This window comes from Lactuca serriola, chromosome 7 (genome assembly GCF_051521515.1).
Source record: "Lactuca serriola cultivar US96UC23 chromosome 7, Lser_US96UC23_V15, whole genome shotgun sequence".
NCBI lineage: Eukaryota > Viridiplantae > Streptophyta > Magnoliopsida > Asterales > Asteraceae > Lactuca > Lactuca serriola.
This window is the reverse complement of record NC_136414.1, coordinates 16732695-16759795: the sequence shown is the minus strand read 5'-3', so window position 1 is coordinate 16759795 and position 27101 is coordinate 16732695. Positions and strand designations below refer to the sequence as shown.

The following is a 27101-nucleotide window of genomic DNA, read 5'->3' as shown; positions in this document are numbered from 1 at the left end:
AAAAACATGTATGTACTTCATGCTTAACTCAGGAAAATAAGTTTGATTTAAAAATGTCGTTATGCGACCGATTTTTTATAGTAGCCTACATACACATTATCATCCATTCGAAGAATTTAAAATGTCACATAAGCAAACTGACAAACTGTGTCACATGTACAAATATAATTGTGATAAAATATATATGTATAAAGAAATTGGCTACTAACATTGTCATAGACTCATAGTAGCATATGAAAGAAACTAAGAAAGTGATTCTTGAAAAACAGTTGTTTAGTAAATTGTAATTAGCAACAAAATAAGTAAAATAAAATATACGGATATGAAAGTATAATGACATTTATTTTAACTTGATTATCAAGACATTGAAAATACAAATAACAAAAGTACGTTGAATCATGGAGTTCAACCACTTGGGAATAGTTGGATATTTCTTAGAATGGAAGATGAGTTTGTGGGTAATGTATCGTGACACATCACATTATGTGATATTATATGATAAGAAAATAAAATAAATGGCATAAATTAATCGAAAATCGAAGGGTGACAATGAAAATATAATGTATTCCAACTAGTTAATGTATCGAACAAGTGTGGGAAGTGTGTTTATGATTGTTGTTCACCGCGTGCTCTCAACCACGTGTCATCATTATAATTGTCCACATTTTCCCAAATCAACACGCCTCTCATCTTTATATGTCACTTGCCTTCATTAAATTCCAACTCGTACTAAAATTAAAGTCTAGCAAGAGAGCGAAAGAGGGAATGGCGAATGGCGAAGGTTTCCATGGCTACCAGAGACCCCATCCTCATTCAACATTTGGTAAAATTGTTTGACACCTTTTGCTTCAATTGCATTAATTTGAAGTTTTTTGTGTTTATTTTGTTACTTGGATGAAGTGTTTAAGTAGATGTGGATTTGTTTCTTTCGGTATGAACCAAATGTAACTTCTTCTTCTGATCTGATCTGATGTAGAGATTTTTAGTTAGTTAGGTTATCGTGTTTGATTTGTTAGTTGTTACACTGCTAATTAAACTGTTTATGATTTTGTTTTGAAAATCTAATGATGTTATGTATCTTTAATAATGTTAATAACTAATAATTACACATACAGAGAAGAAAAGGAAAACCCCTATTTCGATTTAGACATCAAAACACATATCTTTCTGACTTTCTCTTTTAGAAAGGTGGATTTAAGTGGATGATGAAATTTTTTGAAGAGTTTTTCTTTTGTGTTGAAAAAGAAAAAAGAGAGAAAATGGTTTGGATTGGGAGAAAGAAAGACAAATATGAGGAAACAAATGGCATCCATCCCATTCATGCTCTCTCTCTCTCTCCGACCCCACACACCTCTTACTTTTTGTGTTTTTATTTTTTTAATATTTATTTCTATTTTTAGTTTTATGTACTTGACAATAGCTTTGGTTTAGGGATCCATTTCCTAATTTTAGTTCTAGTAATTCAGTTTCTACATAATTTATATTTGGCGTGTTCCGATTTTTATTATTTTAGCAAAAAAAAAATGGATTTTTAAGAACATTAATTATTAAAATAAATAAGATGAAATCTACCAACATAATTAAAATTCCAAGAAACTTTTTTCTTAAACCGTGAAAACAACGTTTGTTTTTTTTTCTTTTTATTAATGTTTTTTATTGTTTATGAGGCTTGTAGATTTTTTTTAACCGTGAGGTTGATGATGGTTAGAAATTAGTACTACGAAATTGTCAATGTCTGGATTATAAATTGAGATCTTCAGTCTAAAAGACAAAACCTCTACAAAATGGGTTAGTTTCACATTGCTAATTTTGATCTAATTTGAAAGTCTCTTTATAATTATTAAGATATTTATATATTTAATCAATAATAAAACAATATATAGAATGAAGTTATTTTGTAAGTTTGAGAGAGTGTTCTATGGGACCAACCGTAACTATTTTTAATTTTTATTAAAAAATCTGATATTCTGTTTCTTATTGATTTTTTTGTCATTTTATTTTGTTTCGTGGGCTTCAAACAAAAATCCTTGCCTTTTGAGATTTGTAAAATATTTAGAGAGTGTTTGGCTTAGTTTTTTTAGAGGCTAAAAGCCCTTTTTGGAAAAGTTACAAAAAGTCACGTTTTCCTGACTTTTCCAAAAAGTTCATTTTTCTTATATCCAAAATTTAAAAGTAGCTTTTAAAAGTGCTTAAACATCTTTTGTCTTTTATTTTTTCCTAAAATGACTTTTGACCTCTCAAAAGCTAAGCCAAACATCCCTTTAAAAAAAACAACCACAAAAATGACAAAAGTTTTGTATGTTTTCCTTTTTTTATTTACTTTGTTTGGTTAAATAGCTTTTAAATGAAAGAAATATACTTGAATATCAGTTTCGTTAATGGTGACATATATGGTATTATCGGGCATTGTGATCAGGAGCAAGGAATTGGATGCAACCACAACCAGAACCCACCAATAACATCAACGAATGCCTTGTTCGAGAACAAGATATGTTCATGCCAATAGCAAACGTGATCCGCATCATGCGAAAGTCCCTCCCTCCTCATGCCAAGATATCCGATGATGCTAAAGAAACAATCCAAGAATGTGTTTCTGAGTTCATCAGCTTTGTGACTGGTGAAGCCAATGATAGATGCCAGTGTGAGCAGAGGAAGACGATAACAGCTGAAGACATCCTTTGGGCAATGAACAAACTGGGATTTGATGATTACATCGAACCCTTGACAATCTATCTTCACCGCTACAGGGAGCTTGATGGTGGCGAACGTGGGTGTGGAAGTCAGTTATTTACGAAGACAGACGATGTTAATGTTGATCATACTGCTAATTCCATGTCGTTTGGTAACATCGATGCTTTTGCGCCTGTTTTTCGCATGCGTGATCAACTGTTTGGCCCTGCTACTATCGCTGGTTTCTTGAATGATCCTACAGCAAACGGTGGCCCTTCTAGGCAAGTTGCTTCTGTCGCTGGATTCCAGCCATATGCTCAGTATAAAGAGTAAGGGCGAGATACATACCAGCTGACAGGGACGATGATGATGATGATGGATGCATGTTTGTTTGTTTCTTCTTTTTCAGTCATGGAGGATATTAATTATAGAATAAGGGTTCTTTCTAAATGGTTTGCTTTGTTTTGTATTGCCAAGGTATGTAAACCGTTGGCATACCTATCAAGTAGGAGCTAGTAGTATGCATCTAATTATAGGGGAGAAAGGTTATTATATATGATATGTTTGTTTGGTTTAAATTTTAATTAAGTCTATGTTTGCTATTCGGACCAGTCTGTATTGTAAACTTGTAATCAATGACCAATGAATAATTCACAAAGTAACACAATAACAATGAACTTTAAGTTTGAGAAACATCAGAAATTTTTGAACAATTGACTGATGGTGTTTACCTTCAGTGATAGATAATCAGATGAGTAGATGACAATAATTGATATTTCCTTAAGAGATCTGAATGTTGCCTAATAATCAATCATATTTATAGATTGTAATGTTTTGATTTTTGAACAATGGAGTTTGCCTACAAAAGTACAAATCATGAGAACTGAGAAGGAGTTATCATATTGTTGTTATGGAGAACAGGAGAAGCCAAGAATGGAGGAGGCTAGAATCATGATCGTTAATCAAAGATTCACTGATTTAGAGTCCGAGAAATCGAGAATGGAGAAGAAACGTCGTAGCTTGTAAAAAAAAAGGAACAAAATTGGCGTGTGTGAGGGCTAGCAATCCAGATTCACTAATGATAATAGGTATTTGGTATTTGGGTTAAATGGGGCCCATTAGAAGGGGGGCCCAAAGCCCTGTCTTTAGTCAAATACAAATAAAGTCGGCCTTGGGACTTAGTTCATGGATCACAAGCAAATTGAATATACATCACAGGTACAATAATAACAATACAGTAGTTACATTCCACTTTCAAGTTTGAATACATGGTTCTTACATATAATAATAAACAAGTAAACGCGTGAATTTCGTTAACAAATAGGTCGATATAACAAAACCCAGAGAAAACTATGTTGCCCAAAATCCATAAACATTTCTTCTGCTAAAAGTTGGTTCTATGATCTCCTGAGAATTCATGTAGTTTGAGAGTCAACGCAAAGGTTGATGAGAGTTACAGGTTTTCTGCTAACCGCAGTAATAATACTTTTATAAGTTTGAAATTTATTTCTTTTGTAGTTAAAACCATGTTTGAAAATGTTTGATAAAAAGAAAAAAAAACATAAGTAAATCCACACTTAAAGTGTTTGATAAAGAGAGAAATCATAAGTAAATTCATACTTAAAATGTTTGCTAATGAGAGAAATCATAAGTAAATCCATACTTAAAATGTTTGATAAAGTAAGAAACTGAATCTGTGGTTTCTACATAGAGAGATCCAGTTAATGCTTAAAAAGAGAGAGAGAAACTGAATTTGTAGTTTCTAGATACATAATCCAGCTTATGCTTATAAAAAAAATTTGAATCCGTGGTTTCTAGATAAATAATCTTGTAACACACGGTTTCGGATTTGCTTCTTTATTCGGGGCTGCGGCCCAATCTTCAGTGGTCATGAAGCTCAAGGTCTTGGGGAATGAAGAATTTGGCCCTTCTCGGGTGTGGGTGTTTTGTTTTAAGTGATCCAAGTGTCCGATGGTGTCTTCGGAGGTCAATGGTATAATTGTAATTTGATAATTCGGTCTTTATGAATTTTGGATTTAATTTCGGTTGGTTTTCAGACTAAATAAAATAAGAGATGAATCTTTTATTATTTCAAACAATATATACTTAGTGGGTATTAACAAGCGATAGATTTTATTTATGATTATTCTTTTAACAAATAATTGTTATTTCGATAGTTGTTATGACGGTATGATAGTTGTTTATTCTAATATTTAAGATTATTTGATTAAAAGGTAACAATAAACCCTTTTAAAGCTGAATAAAAAAATAAAACACATAAACGAATGATGGTAAATGAAAAACATAAAAAAAAATAATAATTATATTTGATGTTTGATAATTATCTTGGGTTCTATTTTAATTTGTTTATTAGAGCAAAACATTTATAAAAAAACGTTATATAATATGAACGAATAAAGTGTTATATATATATATATATATATATATATATATATATATATATACACACACACACACACACACACACACTAGCCGTTTACCCGCGCCAAGCGCCGGATGTGTATATTTTATTCAAAAATTAAATTGTAGAGACAATTAAATTGTGGATATTTTATTCAAAAATTAAAATAATAATATATAAATGTACACTCTTGATTACAAACTCGATTATGTCAAACTGTGCGAATGTTAAAATAATAATATATAAATGTACACTCTTGATTACAACCCCGATTAAATATTTGTTTTTTTCAGTATAATTATGATTTATGTTGTTTTTTTGTCACAACAGACATGTAACAGATAAATCGACACTTAGGTAACAGATAAATCGACACTTAGGTAGCCAATATATAACTCACAAGAGCTCGATCCACTCCAAATTTCCCATCTTTTTCCACCTTTTCACTTTCTCTCACCTTTGACTTTGACTCTAACTCATTAACAACCCCTAAAATCTCTCATTGTCTCAAACTCCCTCAAGAAACAACTGCTTTTCGTTTCATCTTATGCCCCCCACACAACACTATCCTTATCTCACCTTTTTACCTCATTAAGCAACGAAATTTCATTCTCTTTCACATCATCTTTCATTCTTGAAACAAAAAATTCCGGTTTTGCCCCTACCACCGCCATTCTTGGAACACCCAACACGTTCACAAACGAAGAAGGAGCATCATGTCTTTTTTTCCCATTTGAAGATGAAAAAGCAGACAAGAAAACATCCTTAACATTTCTCATGTAGGTCCCCGTTTGACTTTGACTTTGACTACTCAAGGTCCTACTACCTTTTGAAAGTCCAACCACTACATGATCTGTTTTAGGCCTTAAAGATTCCACCTTTTTGTCTTCTAACACTCCGTGAATTGAAGAGAATGAAAACTGACCTTTAATGGAGATGGGGGGTAGGATCTTGGGGGTGGGGTGAAGTTTTTTTTTGAGGGAGTTGACTTTTTTCGGGCGGTCAACGACTGTCCCTTTGACCAATCTGACCACTGCAATCCGTGAAGTGCGATTTGGGTCATATTCGGTTCGTTCAACTACACCTACTGATGAAGTGTTGCGTTTTAGGTCAATTGTTCTTTGTGACCGTTTTGCCCCTCCCCTCTGTGGAAAATTGTGATACAACCCTTTGAATTTCTACCTGCTGACTTGTCTTTACCTGTAACGAATTGCCTAAGTGGCCTTTCAGAGCTCACATTTTGAGCACCTGTAGGAATATGATAAAGTCAGTAAAACTTTTTTTGTTTGGATAAATCATAGAAGAATTTCAAATAACAGTATAATCAGTAATGTTCAAATCCTAAGCACCACATCTCTACAATCAAATTAAGAAAGCTGGAAATGACATCTCTCTGGTACTGATTATCCATCTTGAATTGAAAATATGCAGCTTTAAATACCAATTTCTTTTTACTTTATTAGCATATGATTCATTCTTTCAATATATTTGCATTTTTACATGTACAAATAAGTGTTTACTGAAATGTACATGAACAAAATCAACTCTTTTTATTTCAAAGAGTATTCCAGGGTCTAGGAACGCCAAAGAAAGTTTCGCTTCTGATGTCAAAAAGGTTGTTTCTTATTGTAAAATTGAAGTTAGGGTTCAACAAGAAGAGCTACAAGCAAACAAATTCAAAAGGTCGCCTGTTTCATCAGCAATTCATAAAACATGTGTTTTCGGCATTACTATTACCAAATTAACACTCTGAGAGAACCAATATCCCAGCAAAGCTGAAACCTCAAAAACAGAACTTTGCCTTGGGTGACTACCGATACCCTTAAGCATATTGACCTTATACAGACGTGGGTTTTGAGGCTAGAGACACACAGACGACACTCGAACATGTAATAATTTGAAAGAGCTAGGTTTGACATCAAAACTGGAACAAAAAATATGTATTTGCACATTAATTCCGACATCAAATTCAATCTTCATTGAGCCCCTTTTTCAGATTCGTTTCTCTTGAACATGACAATTTCAACTTAGAATTTGCATTTAAAAAAAAAACTTACGGCTGATAGAGTGATTGGATCTCATCTGAAAGCTGCTAATCCTCGAAGTAATCTCAAGCGAGTGGTACGAGTGTAGAGGACAGATGAGATAAAGAGATAGCGTGGTGGCTTCCTGTTACCGAAAAAGTGTTGTGAGAGCACATTAGGTGGCGGCGACGGCGATCAGATACAGATACAGTGAGTGGTGCGAGGTTGGAGAGTGGGTGGTGATTCACTACCGATGGTGATGATGACGATGAGTTAGGCGGATGAGGTGCGATGTCGACTTTTCAAAATAGGGTTTTTGCTATTTGTTTGAGGGAAAATGCGAGTGTAGAGGACAAAGGAGAAAAATAGTATGTTTACTTTCTTGATTTTATTTATGAAACGTCAATGTTAATGCCATTAATTTGACAAACGAAAATGTAAATATTTAATGCAATTAATTTGTAAAACAGAAATGTGACAGGAGTATTAAAAGGTATGAATAAATTGATTGTATATTATGCAGTAGGTGTAGTACCTCTTAAATTTCAAAAAATTGGCGATATCCTTAATAATATAGTAAGGATATATATATATATATATATATATATATATATATATATATATATATATATATATATATATATATAGGCGATAACTCTTTTTTCGGTGATGACACATTTAACAAATTGAAAAAAAAATACAAATCATAAAATCGAGCATAGTACAATATCGGAGAGAAAAAAAATTGAATTATTAAAATTGAATTATGGATCATAAAAAGTGAATCATAAAAATGATCTATGCTTCAGATTTAATGATAAAAAAAAATTTCCAATTTTTTCTCTCTGATATAGTATTATGCTCGATTTTATGACTTATATTTTTTTCTTCAATTTTTTAAGGTATACTCACGAGTCCTCACCTGATCCTCTCTCTCTCTCTCTCTCTCTCTCTCTTACACACACACACACTATATATATATATATATATATATATATATATTAAATCATATATTCGAATAAGACGTCAAAAACATTAAAAGATTTTTAAACCACAAAAACAAAGATAAATAAATAAAGTTAAGAATAAATAATAACATGATATATATATATATATATATGTGTGTGTGTGTGTGTGTGTGTATATATATATATATATATAGAGAGAGAGAGAGAGAGTTAGGTTACTGTGTTTTTGATAAGTATTGTGTGCATGTATGGTTGATTGTGGACCAATCCTTTTAGTTATTTAAGTAAGTGATTAATAAATATAATTAAATTAAAAAATAACACAAAAATATCATCTAAGTTCAATATAAGGGTATTTTAGTCAATTAAGACAAAATTAAAAAAGGAAAATTTAAGATTTAGGGGATAATTAATGCCCTTGATTTAAAAAATCTAGTTTTTTAAAAAATTAATTCAATTTCAAACGTAATTTGTAAGCATAAACCGATTTTATTCTATCATAATGTTATTTTGTTAGAATGACGTTGTAACATCCCAATTTTTCAAGACCAAAGATTTCATTTTGATATAACAATTTAGAAAATCGTTTATAAGAAAACACCATCTTGTCATATCATTTCATCAAAACCACAATCACGTGTCTCAAAACCATAACATGAAAATAGTAATAATATCATAGTACAATCCTAAGAATGTCTTATTGCGGAAATCCTATGTGTGTGATGCGCAGCTACCCCGCTAGCTCCTTCCCTTTCGATGAAGAGGTACTTGAAACAAAACTGAAAACTGTAAGCACGAAGCTTAGTGAGTTCCCCCATCATACGAAGCTTAGTGAGTACCCCCATCAGGCATAACGGGGTGCCCGACCTACCTTGCTGAGCATACCAGGGTGCTTAACCTACCCCTGCTAGGCATACCGGGGGTGCCTAACCTACCCCTGTCAGACATACCGGGGTGTCCGACCTACCCCTCCGGTTTATCTCAACTGGTTACGAGGACTATTTCACCCCCTACTACTACCACATAAAAGCATAACATAATCTTATTGTCAGGCATACCGAGGTGCCCGACCTACCCCTTTGGTCCTATCGACCGGATATGGGGACTATTCCCCCTACTACCACTATCACATAACCTCATATCATACTAGCACATAAAACACAACAGATAGTGGCAAACCAGACAATTATCACAAAGACAATCATCTATCAAACAACTCATGCTAGTGGGCTGGCCTTGGTGCCTTAGACCCACTTCTAATGTAAGGTAACTCACTTCAATGTCGTGCTGTATCTAAACTGTCATCGATGCCGAGATCAACTCCTCTCAACTCCTACACATAACAATTTTCCTTAATTACCATTTCACACTCTTAACCCCTTTAAAGGGTCAACTCAGATCAAAGTCAAAGTCAAGATCAACACCTTGGTCAAAGTCAACTTTTGGTCAAGTTCAACATCTGGTTGACTCAACTTGTCGAGTTGATCCACCAACTCGCCAAGTTCCATAATCCTTAGAATGCTAAAAGCTTCGACCCTACTCGCCGAGTCTTTCAAGAACTCGCCGATTTCTCCTTCGTACATAATCGGGACCTTCTAAAACTAACTCATCGAGTACATCCTTGAACTTGTCGAGTCCTGCTTCATGCAAGTTGGAACGTCTAACCCTGCACTCGCCGAGTTCTCCATGAACTTGTCGAGTTCTTCTTCATGCAGTTGGGACTTAGTCTTGAACTCGCCGAGTTTGTTCTTGAACTCATCGAGTTCTATGATCTTTAGGTCCATAACGAACCCAACTGGCTGAGTCTTCTTCCAACTCAACACATTGCTCGTTAACAGAAGAGGTTTGGGGGAAACTGCGACCCGACTCGCTAAGTCATATGAGCGACTTGCCGAGTCCCTCCATGTCCACAGGGCCGACCCATGGGCCTGGGCAAGCTGGGCGACCGCCTCGGGCCCCCAAATGCCAAAAGGCCCGTTTTATACTTCTTATATTAACTATATAGTAAAAGCCCATTAGTTTTAAGCCTAGTGAACTAGTTATTCAAAGCCCAAATCACCGGTTATCAAAGCACCGCCGATCCAAAAGATGAAGCGAGATAAAAGAATTGGCATGCGATAATGTCCGACTTCCAAGGCGCCATAACTCTTCAGCAATAGATTTCAATGGAAAATCCAAACGTCTTATCTGGATTCAAGAAGCAATGGTTTGTCGATTTTTTCTTATTCACATTTCAAGTGAATCGATTTCTCCTTCATCTTTTATGATTTTCTGATTCTGTCAACAAGTTGCTTCACTGTCTTTTCAGTTTTCACCATATCATACTACCAATAGTAAATCGAGAGTGTTATTTCTATATGCTTTTCCTTCTTTTCACGATTTCTAATTACTGAATCTCAATTCTTTCCCTTGTTATTTTCGGTTTGAAGTTTCCTTTTTTTGGAATAGCATAATGGAACATGTCACACCCCCGAACCAAGAATGGCGGAAACGTCCGGGGGTGGAGGACTTCATGTATAGTATCACAACAACGAGTATAATAGTGCTCAAAGTACAAACAACCAACATAAATATAATTGAAAAGGTTACATCGTAGTATGAGTTTACATGTTTCTAAATCAATTACATTATGTTGACAAAAATTGAATGTTTGACGCCTTAGCGTTCCATCCTCAAAAGTCGTTGGTTACCTGTTTTACTGATTCCCTGAGAATACAAGTAGTTTTGAAAAAGTGTCAACAATTAAGTTGGTGAGCTCATAAGCTTTTGAATGAAATGTTGAAATCCTTTCTTTGTAAAAGTATGTTTGTTCTAGAAAATCCAATATTTTCCTTTTAACAATGTAATGCAACCTTAAATGCCAAGACTATTAATGTACTAGTATTTTCCATAGAAATTGTAAATCATGTAAGTTTAAATTGACCTTAAACTCGTTTGTTTAAATTGAATCCCGTAAATCTTATGTTTTGTTAATACCCCATGTGAGTTATTATAACCATACTATGACTAAGTCGGCCTTGTATACGACGTTCTTCAGGCGTCGGAATGTTAATGACATTTGTCACCCCAGACCTGTCGGTCTAGCTGTTGCATGCAGCTAAGGTGTGGGTTTGTCAGACCCAATATAGATCTATACACAACTATCACGCTCTCCCTACAAGAGATTTTGATTATAATTACAAGACTTTTGTTGCGTTACTATGGAAGTAACGTGAAGCGAATGTCTCACAAATTTATTCATTAACAGATTTACGTAGTGTGAAATTGAAAACCCCTTTTTGTAGGAAGGTACTCTTTCGTAATTTATATGAAACATAAACTATACCTATTATAGTTTATCAAAATGTTTGTAATGTATGGTAACTTTTTCTATGTAAGTAGAATATGTAGCAAAACATAACTATGTTTACTATGCCTCATCATGTAATAATTGTAATAATAAAGGCTCTTACAATTTAGTGAACATTTTTCTGTTATATATTTATATCCCAACAGAAAACACATGCAAAATATGAGGTCATCAAAGATTTACACTTTGCTCAACAGGTTACAAAGTGTTATGAAAGTTGTAATCTGTGAATTCGTTTTTACCATTTCTGCACTGATTTAGAAAAAATCATACAAAATCGAAAACTAACTCCGTAAACTATGAGAGTTTAGAAAATGTGTCTAGTTTGTTCATAAATTTTATAATGATTTTTAGAAGCGTCTAACTGGTGTGAAAACGTTCATATTCACAGACTGGTCCGAATTCGTAGCTACAGTGATAGGCAGTTTTGTAAAAATCACCATAAATTGTAGAAAAATCGTATGGACATATGTAAGTAGTCATTTTAAAGGTATAAACCTGAAATATTTTCACCTAATACAGTTTTCAAAACTAAAAAGTTTAATATGTCCAAAACAGTTCGTGAATGAACATTAACTTTTCTGTTGAAAGCTGATGTTTGAGTTTAGTTATGTTGTTGGTGTTTTTACTTGTATCCCCCCCCCCCTAAAACTTGAAGAAAACATGAAAATGTGGGGGTATGAACTCACCTCGAGTGATTTCAGTAGATGGATGATGAAGAAAAGGAGTTTCCAAGTCAAGAACACTTGGGAGATACTTGAGGATTTGAAGATCTAGTAACAAATATGATGATATTTGTGTAAGAAATCCATGATTCGAGTGAAAGGATGAAAGAAAATCAAGTGTAGGATGAAGTTACTGAGTGGGTCAGGCTTGGAAGCCTGGTGAGCATATATGGTTTTCAAACCACAATATTATATATATATATATATATATATATACACACACACACACACACACATATATATATATATATATATATTCAATCATCAAACGATCATTCTAATTACCCGTCCCCATTATCTTCCTTACTCTTAACGGTCCACCCTAAGAGTCATCTATTCGTTCACTCCGTAATAGGCACTAAGACAATAACTGCCAGGATTCTTTATTAGGCACTAAGACAATAGCTGCCAAGGTTCTTTCGTAAAGCACTAATTCCATAGCTGCTATAGTTCATTCATCGGGTACTAAATCCATTGCTACCAGTGTAGGTACTAAGTCCATAGCTACCAACGTTTATCTAACAGGTACTAAGTCCATAACTATCATCGTCTATCTAACAGTACTAAATTCATAGCTACCAACGTTCGTCTATACGGTACTAAATCCATAGCTACCAAGGTTCATCTATATACAGTACTAAATCCATAGCTACCGAGGCTTATCTTTACAGTACTAAAGCCATAGCTACCAAGGTTTATCTTTCGTCTCATCCTTAAACTCATCCTTCATCACACACCAACTATTTCGTCTACCCATGTTCTACCCAACATATTTGTAGAGATAAAATACATATACAGTTTAACTCATTTAAAACCTATATAAAACTTCAATTCCATGCCCATCTCAAATAGACAAATAATATATAAACACATAGCACGTATTTCATAGCAAATACTTCGTATTTATGTGTTAGAAGAAAGTAACTACACACTCACCTAAACATATACTTAATACATTCAAACAATACTTGTATTATACTCGTGTTTATGAAAGGGACTATACACCCACACATATAAACAACTTTATATTATACACATAGCACGTATTTTATAAAATACTTCATATCTATGTGTAAGATGAAAGTGACCACACACTCACTTGATCAGAAGATGATCGGACAGCACTACGGCTTGCAGAAGTAGTATTCTTCGGTAGATCGGGAAGATCTTCACACACCGGGCTTCTCGCAAGCCGAGCTTCGGCTCGGAAACTCTTTTCTTCTCGGGATCTTCGGTGCTTCGGGACTCGATTCGGGTCTCGGGATGATATTGGGGCTGCGGGGGTTAAAATAGGACTTAGAGAGAGTATCGGGAGTGGGAGAGTAAGAGATGAGCAACCAAACTCGGCTGCCCCTTGAATTCTATTATAGGGTGAATTTTCTGGGTTCACCTCGTGAATTTCTAATATTCACCTCGTGAGCTTGCTCACCTCGTGAGTTTCTAATATTCACCTCGTGAGCTTGCTCACCTCGTGTGTTTCTAATATTCACATTGTGAGCTCGATACGTCATTGTGTTCTTCATGGCCACTTGCCCTGGAAGATGTCCATCATCTGTTCACCTCGTGAGTTTTGACAGTTTTAGGGTTTCGCGCCCCGAACTTCAGAAATTTGTAACTTTCACATACGAACTCCGTTTTCGACGTTCTTTATATCAACGCGTAGGTAAAAAAAATTCTACAACTTTCATTTAGACTTCGTCGGCTAATTTTGACTTCAATATTAATATATTATTTTTAGTAGGCCGGGACATGAAAACTCCGTTATAAATTCATAACTTCTTCATCCGACTTCCGTTTTCGTCTGTTTTTTTTACCGTTGGACTACTATCAACGAGATCTTCAATTCTCGTTTAGATTGTTTCGGCTAAATATCGCTCGATCTCATATTCGAATTTCGAGTTGTACACTGCTAAGCCGAAACTTCGAAAAATCAACTTCCTCATACGAAATTAGATTTGGGCGTTCTTTTCATGCACGCTTTCGGTTTAACGTATTCTACGACTTTCATTTAGATCGATAAGGCCAAATATCGCTCTAACGTAAATTCACTATTTACGTCGCGCTGTGTTGTGCCGGTTCTGTCGCGAAACTTCGACAAGTCATAACTTCTTCGTTATAACTCGGATTTCGGCGTTCTTTATATGCACAAAAACCTTGTGACATATACTACAACTTAGTTAAGATTAATCCTTCTAAATAATATTCCATCAAAAAGTCATTTTTGATGCTTATCGTCTCTAATCGACTAGCCCTGATGTACGGGTGTTACAAAAATCATGAAAAACGCGCTTAAAACGCGAAAATGGTTGAAAACTGGGAAAAAGATGTGAAATCTGCGAAGTTCGGATTTGGAGCCGAGGGTTCGGTCTTCAGGGGTTAGAACCAAAGGTAGGTTCGGTCTTGGAAGGTTGAGGACCGAGAGGAGGTTCGACCCGAGAACTTTCGCATGCGAGAAGGGAAGGAAGCGAAAGCGAAGGTTGGAATAGAGGCGAAGGCGAGGCTCGGTTCGGTCTGCGAGGTTTGGTCTTATGCAGCTTTCGGTTCTCTTATTTTCGGTTCTTCATGGTTTCGGCTCTTAGGGCTACCTTCGGTCCTCGCAAGGAGTTTCAGTCCAAGAGGCTTCTTAGGGTTTTGCTTATTAGGGTTTCACTTCTATAGAGCTGTTTCACTGATAATCTTCCCGTTTCGCACGGTTTTTGGCTAAGTTAAGGGTCAGGATTCCCCCAAATGATTATGAAAAGTTGAGGGAGGTTATGAGAGAGATTTGGGAGATATGTGGGATATATTTGGGAGAGAGAGAGATTGATAAAGAGAGATTGAGAGAGACTTCGTTTGTGACCCTTTTTGGATGTTTAGCTTCGCAACGCAAGGTTTGTACACCCCATTAAGCCTCTTTATGATTGTTATATGTCCCCGAAGGGTATGGAATAATGTTTTATCGAATAGTTTCAACACTTACCTCGATTAGGGTTTAGAATTTCTGAATATACAAACTTTCCAAGCGATAACTCCTTATTAAAATAGCAAGTTGTACAATTTTAAACATAATGTAAACCCTTATATACCAAGGTTAGGTACGTTGACCGGTTTTACCTGTTGACTTTATTTGACTTTGAATTGACCAGAAATTGACGGTTGTCGCAACACCAGACCACCACTGTGATTAAGAATCGAGAGTAAGTAGAATTTGAGTATCCCACCATCTTATTGTGAATCTCTGTAAGTTCTACTTTCAAACCTTCTTAAAATTTCTCATTTTTTTGTTTTATTCTTTTTTATGAATCTTTTTTGAACTTCACAATTTTATGTTGTGTTACTCTGTAGAATCTTAGAATATGAGTTTCTGACCTTCTGATTGTGAATCTCAAGCATCCCAGGAATTTCTGTAAGTATTTTTTAGAGATGATTTCTTATTCATTTGCTTAATTTTAATTTTTGAATGTTAATATTCTTAATTTTGATTTCCCTATTATTCTGAACTTTAGAATTTTATGCTTGTGTTTGGTTTTTTCAATTGTTATGCCCTTCAGCTCTTCACTGTATTCCCATACTGGTCAAATTATTCAATTTCTTAGAGGTTATACACAACGTCACAGGCAGCCAACAGTAGGTACAGAGGTATATGCATTGAGAAAGATTTGTTGGATAATATTGAACCTGATGCTATAAGCCTATAACCGATGACTTTGTATCTAAAAGAGTTGGAAAATATAAATTTCTTTAGTTTTTGTTTGCTATATATATGTATTGGGGTTCAGAGACCATTTTATTTTGTTGTTTTGTTTCAACAAATGTTAGGTTGTTTGACTTTCGGGCTTGTTCGAATATTTTTTCCTTTCCATAGCTGGGGGAGTCACCTAAAATTGTATTACTTTATTCTAAATAATAAAATTCTCCGGAGGTGCCGTCTTTTCTATATATATATATATATATATATATATATATATATATATATATTGCGAAGGGCCCAAGTTTTTATTTTGCCCCGGGCCTCAAATTGTCTTGGACCAGCCCTGCATATCCAAAACTATTCAGTCAATTTTAGTCGACCTTAATGCATCCAGAACATAGATCTATCCTCCTAGGGTCCATATTGCACGTAAAGTCACAAACTTTACGTCCATGCATGGGTCGTCGATTTCAAAAGACCCATAAATGAGGTCCACAAGGTGCATGGGACTCCCATGGCCATAAATTTGGCACCCTTATGCCATGGGAATCCTTAATGGTTCGAGATCTATGGTTATACTCCATTAGAACCACAAAATCCCGAAAATGGCTCTACTAAAACTTAGAAAAGGTAGAAACTTGCCCTAACTAGAGATTTAAGAGATAAATGGTCAAGGTTCAAGCTTTTTACCTTAAGCAAACTGGAAATGTGCCAAAACTTCTGGATCTATTTGCCTTCTCTTGATCTTTGTAACGCCCGTAGTTTTAGGTTAGTCAATTTTGAGAGAATTAGCATCAAAAATGAGTTTTTGATGGAAGATTATTTAGAAGGATTAATCTTAACCAAGTTATAGTATAGGAATGGCAACGGGGCGGGTTCGGGGCGGGGCATGGCTTCCCAAACCCGAACCCGATTTTTAAATGTGTACCCGAACCCGACCCGAAACCCGACGGGTTTCTTATCGGGGCGCCCCGTCGGGACTGAAAATTTCCCCGAACCCGACCCTAAACCCGAAACCCGATAATTACCCGAAAACCCGACCCTAAAACCCGAAATATGGCAGAAAAAAAAAGAAAGAAAAACTATAAATACAATGATAAATTAAGAAGTTACATAGTGTAGTTATATATATATATATATATATATATATATATATATATATATATATATATATATATATATATTCGGGGCGGGTCGGGTCGGGGTAGGCACTCCCCACTCTCTGCCCCGAACCCGAAAAAAATACCCGATAAGGACCCGATACCCGACCCGAAACCCGATAAGAACGACCCGACCCGGCCCGAAAACTTCGGGGATCGGGTTTTCCCGTCGGGTTCGGGTTTTTTTGCCATCCCTATTATAGTATATGTTACAAGGGTTCTGTACATATAAAGAACGTTGAAATCCGAGTTATAACGATGAAGTTATGGCCCGTCGAAATTTTACAGCAAAACCGGCACGACACCGGGAAACGTAAATAGTGAATTTATGATAGAAGACTTTTTGGTCTTAGTGATCTAAAATAAAGTTGTATTATACATTAAACCGAGAGCGTGAACAAAAGAACGTCCAAATCTGACTTCATATGAGGAAGTTATGATTTTTCTAAGATTTGGCATGACTGTGCACAACCTGAAATTCGAATTTTAGATCTAGCAGTTTTTGGCCGACGCAACCTAAACGAGAATTACATATCTCATTATTAGTAGCACAACGGTTAAAAGACAGACAAAAACGGACGTCGGATGAAGAAGTTATGAATTTTTAACGGACTTTTCCTGTCCCGACCTATTAAAAATATAACTTTAAAAATAAGGTCAGAATTAGCCAAAGGAGTCTAAACAAAAGTTATAGATCATGTTTCCGCCTACGCATGGATATAAATAACGTAAAAATGGAGCTCATATGCGAAAGTTACGGATTTTAGAAGATAATTAGTTTTTGGGGTAATCTGCGAGTGACACGTGGCGCAATCTGGGCCACACCTTCTTCCCCACGGCTTGGAATGAGATGGTGACACGTGGAAATGAACTTGTTGTGTTCATCTAGGGAATGTACCGGGTTCTTCCAGGGAACGCGTTGCGTTTGCACCAAACTCAGCCTATAAATAGAGGCACACATCTTCCATTTTCTTCACACCTCTCCACTTCTTTTCTCCTAAACACCCCAAACCCTCAAGGTTTTTCCCTAGCACCTCTAAGGTTTTAGAAGCAAGTCCTGGAGATCTAGAAGGCTCCGAGAAGAAGAGCTTTCGGCTCGAAAGTCCTGCCCCTGCAGAGCCCGGTTCCTAACCAAACTCCTAGTAAATGAGTTATGTTTACCCTACTTTTAGTATAACTTATGTTTAAGTTCATTATTGTTATTATGAGAATATAAACAAGATTTACCAGTGATTCCAATTCGTTATACTGATTGATCTACTTACGGGGATGATGTCTAGGTTGTGATTTAGTGAGGTGTTTAAAGTGAGATTTCCAAACAGTATACTTTGTATACCAAACGGTCCCTACTTCCGACATGATCCTACCTGGTTGTTCCTTACTTGATAGATCATGAAAGTAGACTTTGATTTAATTATGAATCTAGATTAATAATTAGTCGCAATAAAGATTAGACTAAAATTTAACAATAATAATGCTAGGTTTCGTTGAAGGAAAATAGAATCGTTAGAAGCGAAGCGCTGCCCGAGTTTGGAATCATCACTTTAACAAGTGAGTGCATAGTCCCTTTCATGAACATGATTTTAATACAAGTATTGAATAATGTATTAAATATTTTTTGGTGTGTAAAATATTTTATATTGCCTAAAATACGTGTTAAGAGGATATATGATAATATACGATAATTTAGGATATAGAGTAAACCTAAATTATTAAGAGGAATATTGGGTAGTATATCTTTATGAGAACGAGTGAGATATACACAGAGAGTCGAACTTTAAATTTGACATTGATCCGAGAGCATTGATTTGACATAGTCAATTGTCCCTAGTCTGAGAGTATGGAATGCGCATAATTATTGATCTGGGAGTATGGATCAGACATACCCGATCCGGGAGTATGGATTAGGTAAGGAGGTTAATTTTAGATTCGGGAGTATGGATCAGGTAAAAAGTTTAATTTTAGATCCAGGAGTATGAATCATGTAAAAAGGTTAAATTTAGATTCGGGACTATGGATAAGGTAAAGAGGCTAATTTTAGATTCAGGAGTATGGATTAGGTAAAGAGGTTAATTTCAAATCCATGAGTATGGATTAGAAAATACGGTAATATTTAGATCCGAGAGTATAGATCGTATCATTGTGAGGATCGTCGGGGTGGGATGAAATTGTTTATATGATGTGAAATTGTATATATCGTGAGTTCTAAATTACATATATATATATACATATATATATATATAATATAATATAATATAACATTGTGGGATTGAAATCCCTATGTACTCACCAGGTTTCCCAACCTGACTCACTCAATTTATTTGTATCATAGGTGTCGATACGAAGCTACATTACACTGAGAGACTAAGGAGATGTAGATCACTAGTGCAAATGAATTTAAGGTCTGTTTATCCTTATGTTTCTATATTGACGATAACATCCCAATGTTTTAAAAGGAAAAAAAATTACATTTATTCAGAAATGCTTTGATAATGTAATTATCATGTTTTCTGGGAAAAAATTCCGCAACATTTTTATTGAAAGGGTACTCTGATTTTTATAAATCATAAACAAAATCGGACTTTTTTGGCTGTAAAAACGGGGATGTCACAATCTCCCAAGCCTTCTCTTTCTTATCAAGCTTCTAACACATACAAATTGGCACAAAGAGCTCAAGAACACTAAAAAATCAGTTAAGGAAGGCGCTGGAGGTTGTAAAGGAAGTCAGTTAAGGTGTTTAAATAGAGTGCAAACCCTTAAAATTAGAGTTTCATCCAGGCAGGCCTACTCGTCGATTCGGGGCATCGGACTCGGCAAGTAGGTCATTCCACCCGCGTCCAAGTTTCACCTAGAATCGACGAGTTGGGGCCTCCAACTCGCCGAGTCCTAAAGTAAAAATGCAATAATTCATGTTTAAAATATGTACCAGGAACCAGACGCTACAGATGTTCTGTAATTATATCAGAACGGTATTCTATTAGAATATTATTAAAGAATCATTTTTTGAACCCCCAGTTGAATAATAACAACATTCTTATATCTATTGATAGACATACAGACTTAAACACAAATCAATACATATTCTTACATAATAACAACCTTATACGTTTTAATATAATTACACATATTATAACAGAATGCCATAAAAAATGAATAAAATTCTTACAAAATTGCATTCTTAAATATACAATTATTTAACAAATGCAATTGATTTTCTTTAATGGTCCAAATAATCGACTTGATTCTAACTATTCTTACAAAAATGTGATGTATAATTGTAAGAATGAAATTCTTCGTAAATATCAAGGTTGTAAAAATCGTTCGGCGGTCGACTGACGATAAGCGATTAATTGGACTAGGCGGGGATTATTAATAAAATTATTTAAAAAATTAATATTCCCTAAAAAACGAAGTATTTGAAAGTTTAAAATTTTAAAATTTGAAAATTTTAGTTTAATATTTTAAAATTTGAAAGCTTAAAATTTTGAAAATTTAAAACTTTGGTGTAATATTTGAAAATTAAATTTTTTTGAATTTTTTAAAATATTCCCGCCTATGACCGCTAAGGACAGTCAAGCCCAACTTTGACCGATTTTGACCAATTTCCGCCAAGCATCCTAATCATAATCGGTTTAAGGCCGCCAAGCGATTAATCGGCCGCCAATGGCGATTTCTGCAACACTGGTAAATATACTTGTTTTTTAACTCCATTCCAAATCTTTCTCTATTATGATCAATATTTAATTCATTCTTGAAGGCATTCTGAAAGAATAACATGCATTACTGGTTAGTATTACCAGTTAAGCAAGTATACTTGTTGTTAACAAACATTCTCAAATACATTTTAACAAAATGCATTTATATAAATAAATTCTGACAGAATATAAACATTACTTATTTAATGGAAACTATATAATGGAGAATGATAACATATTCTACCAGAATGTTTTTTACTTTTTCATATCTTGTAATGTTTTGTACTTTTTCTATCTTGACAAATAATGAGATTGAAATCGAATTTTAACAGAATAATAGGCATTCTGAGAGTTTGTTAGATGCATTTCATGCATCTATTTTGTAGTTTTACTCCAGGAAAGTGCATTGCATATAGGCTTAAACTCATACATTTTGCATGTTTTTCAATTTTTCATGAGGCAATTTCATTCACACATTCTTGTGATACTTCAGGGACTTTTGGAGGTAGGATATTGTTGGAGGAGGTAAATAAGAGTTGTAGACAAAATTTCGGGACTTGCGGAGCACCGAGGAGCAAGATATCAAAGAAATGAAGATTTTGGCTTTACAGAGATTTACAAGGCTGTGTAAATGGAAGCCTTGCGTTTACACGCCCGTGTAAAAGTAGATTTATGTGCAGTGTATTTTTGCGTTTACGCGGACGTGTAAACGACAGTGTTAATTTACGTGGGCTGTGTAAACATAAATGCGGGTTTTAAAGCAGTTTTTCACCATTCTTAAAGAGGGGGTTGACTTTTGGAGAAGAAAAGGCGAATTTCTTGAGGATTTTGGAGTTGATTAACACTTGGGAACATTTGAATTCATTTTGTAAGAATTTAATTTATTTTCTAGATTTGTGATCTTGTTCTAGTCATGAGTGGCTAGAACCCTAGTTTCTCCAACTTTATGTCTTGACTTTTTAGTTGTGATTTCAATCATGTGATTTGATGTTTGCTTCTAAATCCTACCTTGTGAATTTGATTTTGTTTCAATTGAATGTTTGATTCTAATTGTGATTCTTATTGGGCATTTGAATTAGGGTTAGGTCATTCAAGTTATCTAATTGCAAAATTCGTAATTGTTTTGTGAATTGGACTAGGTAACAAACACTAAATCGATTTCCATTTAATGAATTTAGTGTAAATCTTATTCACATACTCTTACACTCCTTGTGAGGAGTATTGGGTGTTGTTGGGAACATTCACATAAATCTTATTGCAACCTTTTGATTTTTATCTAAAAACTTGTTTAGACTTAAATTAGAAGGTTAGGTTATTTTCAAAGAGCTTGTTTTGAATTTGACAACTTGGTGAATGGGAAGTGTTAGAACTTGTTATCACTTTCAAGTACCAACTTAGGTGGAATTGAGTAGATATCATTTCATCATTGGAATCACATTCTTAAATTGTCTTGCATAGAGTTGGAGTTCTCACAAATCCTAAATTTGTTTCATTTAATTGATCATTTAGTTATCGCTTTATCCTCTTGTTTAAATCATTGCGTACCAACCCCCCCCCCCCCCCCACACACACACACATTTATGTGACCATTATTGTACCTTCTGCAAAAAGGTATAAACATTTGTTCTATGTCTCTGTGGATCGACCCTGCTTACCTTGTGTTACATTTTTAGTGCAAAGTAATAGTGTTTTTGGAGTCATTTGTACCCCTTTATTTGTTGGGTTTGACACGCCTTAACAGAGTTTTAACATAATACATACAACACGGTCAGATTCTCTTTCATGCATTTCCACAAACACCTTTTGTGCAACATATATAAATAATAGAGACTCAAAACTCAAAGTATAAAAAAACAAAGATCCAACAAGTGAAAAGGATTTATAAAAGCAAAAGCAAAATTATTTTTTAGGCATTTCCACAAACACCTATTATACACCTTATGAATATAATTATTACTTAAATTTGTTGTTTACCAATAAGCTTTTAACACCAAACCCACTTAATTATTTATACATACAGATTGTAAAATTAAGGTAAGTAAACAAAAACAATAAACAAATGGAAAAAGAAATAAAAAGCACATAACTTGGAAACGATTATGATCGATTATGCTTGTTAAAGGAACTAATTTTGTTGTTACGATTTGCATAAAGTATGCTTCGATTTGGATCAACGATGGTATAGGAATCGATAATTTTAGCCCTTGTTTAGATGAACTGTTGTTACCAATGCAAAATGATGGATTTATAAAAGTCTCCTGATGATCGATTGTTGATGAAGACGCATAGGTTAGGTTAATGAGATACAGACGTGATCATTATTTTGGGGAAATATAACGACGACGCTGGTAACTACAGGGAAGAAGGAGGTTGCACTAGTGGTGAAGGATGAAGTCTTGAACAGAGGAGATCGACAATTGTGAATGTAGAGGCAAATGTGAATGTAGGGTTTTAAACTGATTATCCTTATTTAAAGGGATATTAAATATTTTAAATAATCACTAAAATTAAATATGATAAAGATTTCTATTGTACCCTTTAACAATTTAATAATTATTTAATATTTGTTAATTTTTGATTGGTGTATTCAGAACACAATATAGTTGTTAGAAACATTTGAACATCTCTCTCTCTCTTTCTTTCTCTCTCTCTCTCTCTCTCTCTATATATATATATATATATATATATAATTTAGATAATTAATTTTAAAAAATAAAAATAATTTTATAAGAAATCTATACAAATTTCATTAAAACAAAGAACAAATAAAATTATTTAATAATAATAATAATAAATTAGCTTTTTTTATATGAATCAAGGACCAAAACTGTAATATTCATATAATACAATTTATTAATTTTTAAACTTAGAAACTAAAACTATGAATCTAACCGAAACAAATGAGATCATTAGTTCAAAACCAAACAAACATTTTTAAGTGATATTTTTTGAATTAATTTTAGTATAATTAATACAAGAGAAGTTTAGTTACAATATATATATATATATATATATATATATATATATATATATATATAGAGAGAGAGAGAGAGAGAGAGGGAGAGAGAGTTAGGTCATCCACAATGCATTGAACTCTATAGCGTTCAATTGGAGTGCCACATCATCATTCACTATTCCATACAGCTCTATTCATTTTTATCCCACAATGTATTAAACTCTACAAGTTCAATGGAACAGATTAAAAGAATATTTATTTAAAGATTTAAATACTTTCATTTTTCCCATTGAAGAGTTCAATGACCATTGAACTTCAAATCCATTGAATGCCAATGCGACATTTCACAATGGTGGAGTTGTATCTATTGAATGACAAGTAGGCATGATGATAGTTAGTTTTGTTTACTTCTTTTTATAGTTTATTTTAGCATATTTCATTCTTAATTTAGATAATTTCCATGCATATTTTCCCTTTTGTTATTTCATGACTACTTCGGGTACTTTCGAATCTTGTGAGCATAATTGCAGGTTTTTGGGTCTAGCGGAGCGGGAGTGTTCGGGACGTATGGGAAGCGATGAGATTTGGTAGACAAAAAGGATGTTAGGCTTGGTGATTGTGGAGATGATGCATGGAGCATGCTTGATGATTATTAGAAGGCTTGGAGAGAAATAAACATTTAAATTTGCAAGATGCGGGAGTGTATTCAAGCATGCATAGATTATTAATCGGGCGAGTTTACGAGCTATGAATCATTGGGAGAAGCCAAATTGGGCTTAAATTGAAGAAAACTTGAAGAAAAATGGGCTAGGAGCTGATTGGGCTCGCACTGGGCCAAGTGGGCTAAGCTATGGAGGCCCAAAACCTCAAAGATGCTACATTCAGGGACCACCCGCGCAACCCACCCGCGCAGCAGCACGCGGGTCGCGCAACCTCCTGCAGGGGCAGTTTCGGAAATTCTTCTTTTGAGCTATTTGAGGAAGGTTGGTGCCCATCTTTTGGAGACTCTTGGACATCCGATTTTTGGAGATTCTCTCTGGAGTTTTGAAGACTTTTGAAGGCCAAGAACATTTGAAGAACATCATATTTTTACCTCTTGATTCTTGCTTAATGTTTGGTACAATTTTCTCTAACTTTGTTTCTTTGGGTTTAGCCATGCTTGGCTAAACTAATCTTGGTTGACTTTTGGTTAATCCTTTGAACTTTTGTTGAATGTTGAAGAATCCATGAACATGTTCTTAAATCTTTATGGGAATGTTTTGTGTTTTAACATCTTATCACTACTTGTATGTTTTAGTTCATGAGTTTAAATGTGTTTGTGGTGATTAGTTGGCTAATTTCTTGATTAAGTAAAGGATCCTCAAATTAGCAAGCAACAAATGATTTTTGTGTTGTTTTTGCTTCACACAATCATAAAAACATTTCCTCCAACATGGTGGTGAAAGCATTTGACCCCTCTTGGATTTGGTGACTTTTTGGTTCTTAATGCTAGTTGACTTTCACTAATTACATGCTATTTGGAATTAGTGACTTTGACTAAGGAAATTGTTATGAGCTTCTCTAGCCATTTCGACAATTAAGAAAAGTCTAGGTAATCTCAAGCTCCTTGGATTACTATAGCCAAATTAAGGATTTAAATCAAAGTATTGCACCATTGGATTCTAATGATATGTTCATCAAAAGTCAAAGTGAGGAAACTTTAAGTCAACCATCTTTCCCTCATTGATTTTACATCAAACTCTTATTTTTGTTGCATTTGTCTATTTAAATCATAGTTAATTCTAGTTTGTTTCAAGTATTTCAAAACACCAAAACCCCCCATTTTATTTTTATTGTCATTTTACAAGTATTTTTACAAAGAGATTTTTCATAGAGTTATAAATTGAACCAATCTCCGTGGATTCGATCCCTTTACCACTATACACTATTTTAGTGTGTAATATTTAGGGTTATTATTTGTGTTGGCCTCGACAACCACCACATGACACCCCATTCAACTCTTCCATTAAACTTTTCATTGTGGATGCTCTTAGGTTCAAATGTTTCTATTATCTATTGTATGCATGTAGGATTGATTCTGGACCAATCATTTTTGTTATTTTAAGAAAGTATTTAATGAATATTAAATACTAAAGATTTAATTAATATTCATTATATCTACAACATGTAATATGCATTAATTACTTTTTTAAAATAACTAAAATGATTGGTGTATATATATATATATATATATATATATATATATATATATATATATATATATATATATAAGTTTTGTGGCTAAATGTGTGGAAAAGAAATTAGTGACAAAATATATATAAGTCACGTAAACCAAAAATCCATGATGCCGGTTAAACCTTTAAACATATTTATAAAATTATTGGTATAATATATAAAAAAAATCATGTGCAAAATATTTTTTTTATTACCTTCTAGGTGTTGTTTGATTTTCTGAAGGAAAAATTTGTGAAGTCTGCGGACCACCTCTGCAACCCTCTGCAGTAGAAGAGGTGGACCAAACGGCTGCAGACTGTAACAAGAAGCTTGTTTGTTTTTTTAACATCTGCATACTGCTGCAAATATTAAAGAATTAAAATAAACTAATTTTATAAATCAAAAATAGTTTTTTAATACGGAAAATTTAATAATGTTTAACATTTCGGCAAAAAAATAAAGATATTTAGTAAAAAATAATGATATTTCATCAAGAATCTATCATTATTCAATATAAAAAAAACAAAAAAAAAATTCAACAAGAATAAACAAAAAAAACAAAAAAAAGTGAAATAAAATTTCAGCAACATATAATAAAAATTTCAGCAAGAAAAAAAGAAGAAGAAGAGGTTGGAAGATGCAGGACAAGTGATGCGCCAAACAGAGTACGCGCAGAGCTTTTTGACTCTGAAAACTTCTAAAAAACTGTTATAATTTTGTTGTTAATATGAGCACGTTTGATACAAGTTAGTTTTGTTGGTTAGAATACATGTGTAGTGCACGTGATAGTCTATTAGAAGAAGTTGTTAGTTTAGTCTGTTAGTATATACATTCTCTGTAAATTGTTCATTTGTAACTTAACGAATGATACTCAATACAATTCTGAATCTTTACCATTTCTCTCTTTCTTCATTTGTTCAATGATCAACATGGTATCAGGGCTGTGATTATTCATCACTGTTCTTCAATTTCAATCATTCATCTCTTCTTTTTGAATCTCTGTTTTTTCGATTTGTCAAAATGCCAAGTCAAACACCTCAAATCAATTCAAGTTCTTCTCAAACTCAATTCAATTTTTCTGATCCGCTGTATCTTCATCCCTCTGATCATCCTGGAATGATTCTTGTCACTAAGCAGTTAGATGGATCGAATTTTGGTTCATGGAAGAAGGCCATCACCATTGCACTTTCAGCGAAGAACAAACTTGGTTTTGTTAATGGCAAAATTGTTAAACCTTCTTCTTGATCA

The 27101-nt window shown here is 34.1% G+C and overlaps 1 protein-coding gene and 1 pseudogene across 1 annotated transcript; one reads left to right on the top strand and one right to left on the bottom strand.

Moving 5' to 3' along the window:
* The first annotated feature begins 740 nt into the window (after positions 1-740).
* On the top strand, positions 741-3293 carry LOC145062059 (nuclear transcription factor Y subunit B-4-like). The gene is made up of 2 exons (XM_079009675.1): positions 741-823; positions 2417-3293. The coding sequence occupies exons 1-2, from the start codon at positions 766-768 to the stop codon at positions 3001-3003; spliced, it is 645 nt and encodes a 214-aa protein (XP_078865801.1). The 5' UTR covers positions 741-765; the 3' UTR covers positions 3004-3293.
* Positions 3294-5468: 2175 nt separating this feature from the next.
* LOC145063767 (large ribosomal subunit protein uL2mz, N-terminal part-like) lies at positions 5469-26808 on the bottom strand (annotated as a pseudogene).
* Between the last annotated feature and the right edge of the window lie 293 nt (positions 26809-27101).

What these genes read in the sequence shown, in the direction of transcription:
- LOC145062059 (XM_079009675.1), top strand. Translation starts at nt 766, where the DNA reads ATGGCGAATGGCGAAGGTTTCCATGGCTACCAGAGACCCCATCCTCAT. An exon ending in CCATCCTCATTCAACATTTG is followed by an intron (nt 824 to 2,416) that starts GTAAAATTGTTT and finishes CATTGTGATCAG; the next exon opens with GAGCAAGGAATTGGATGCAA.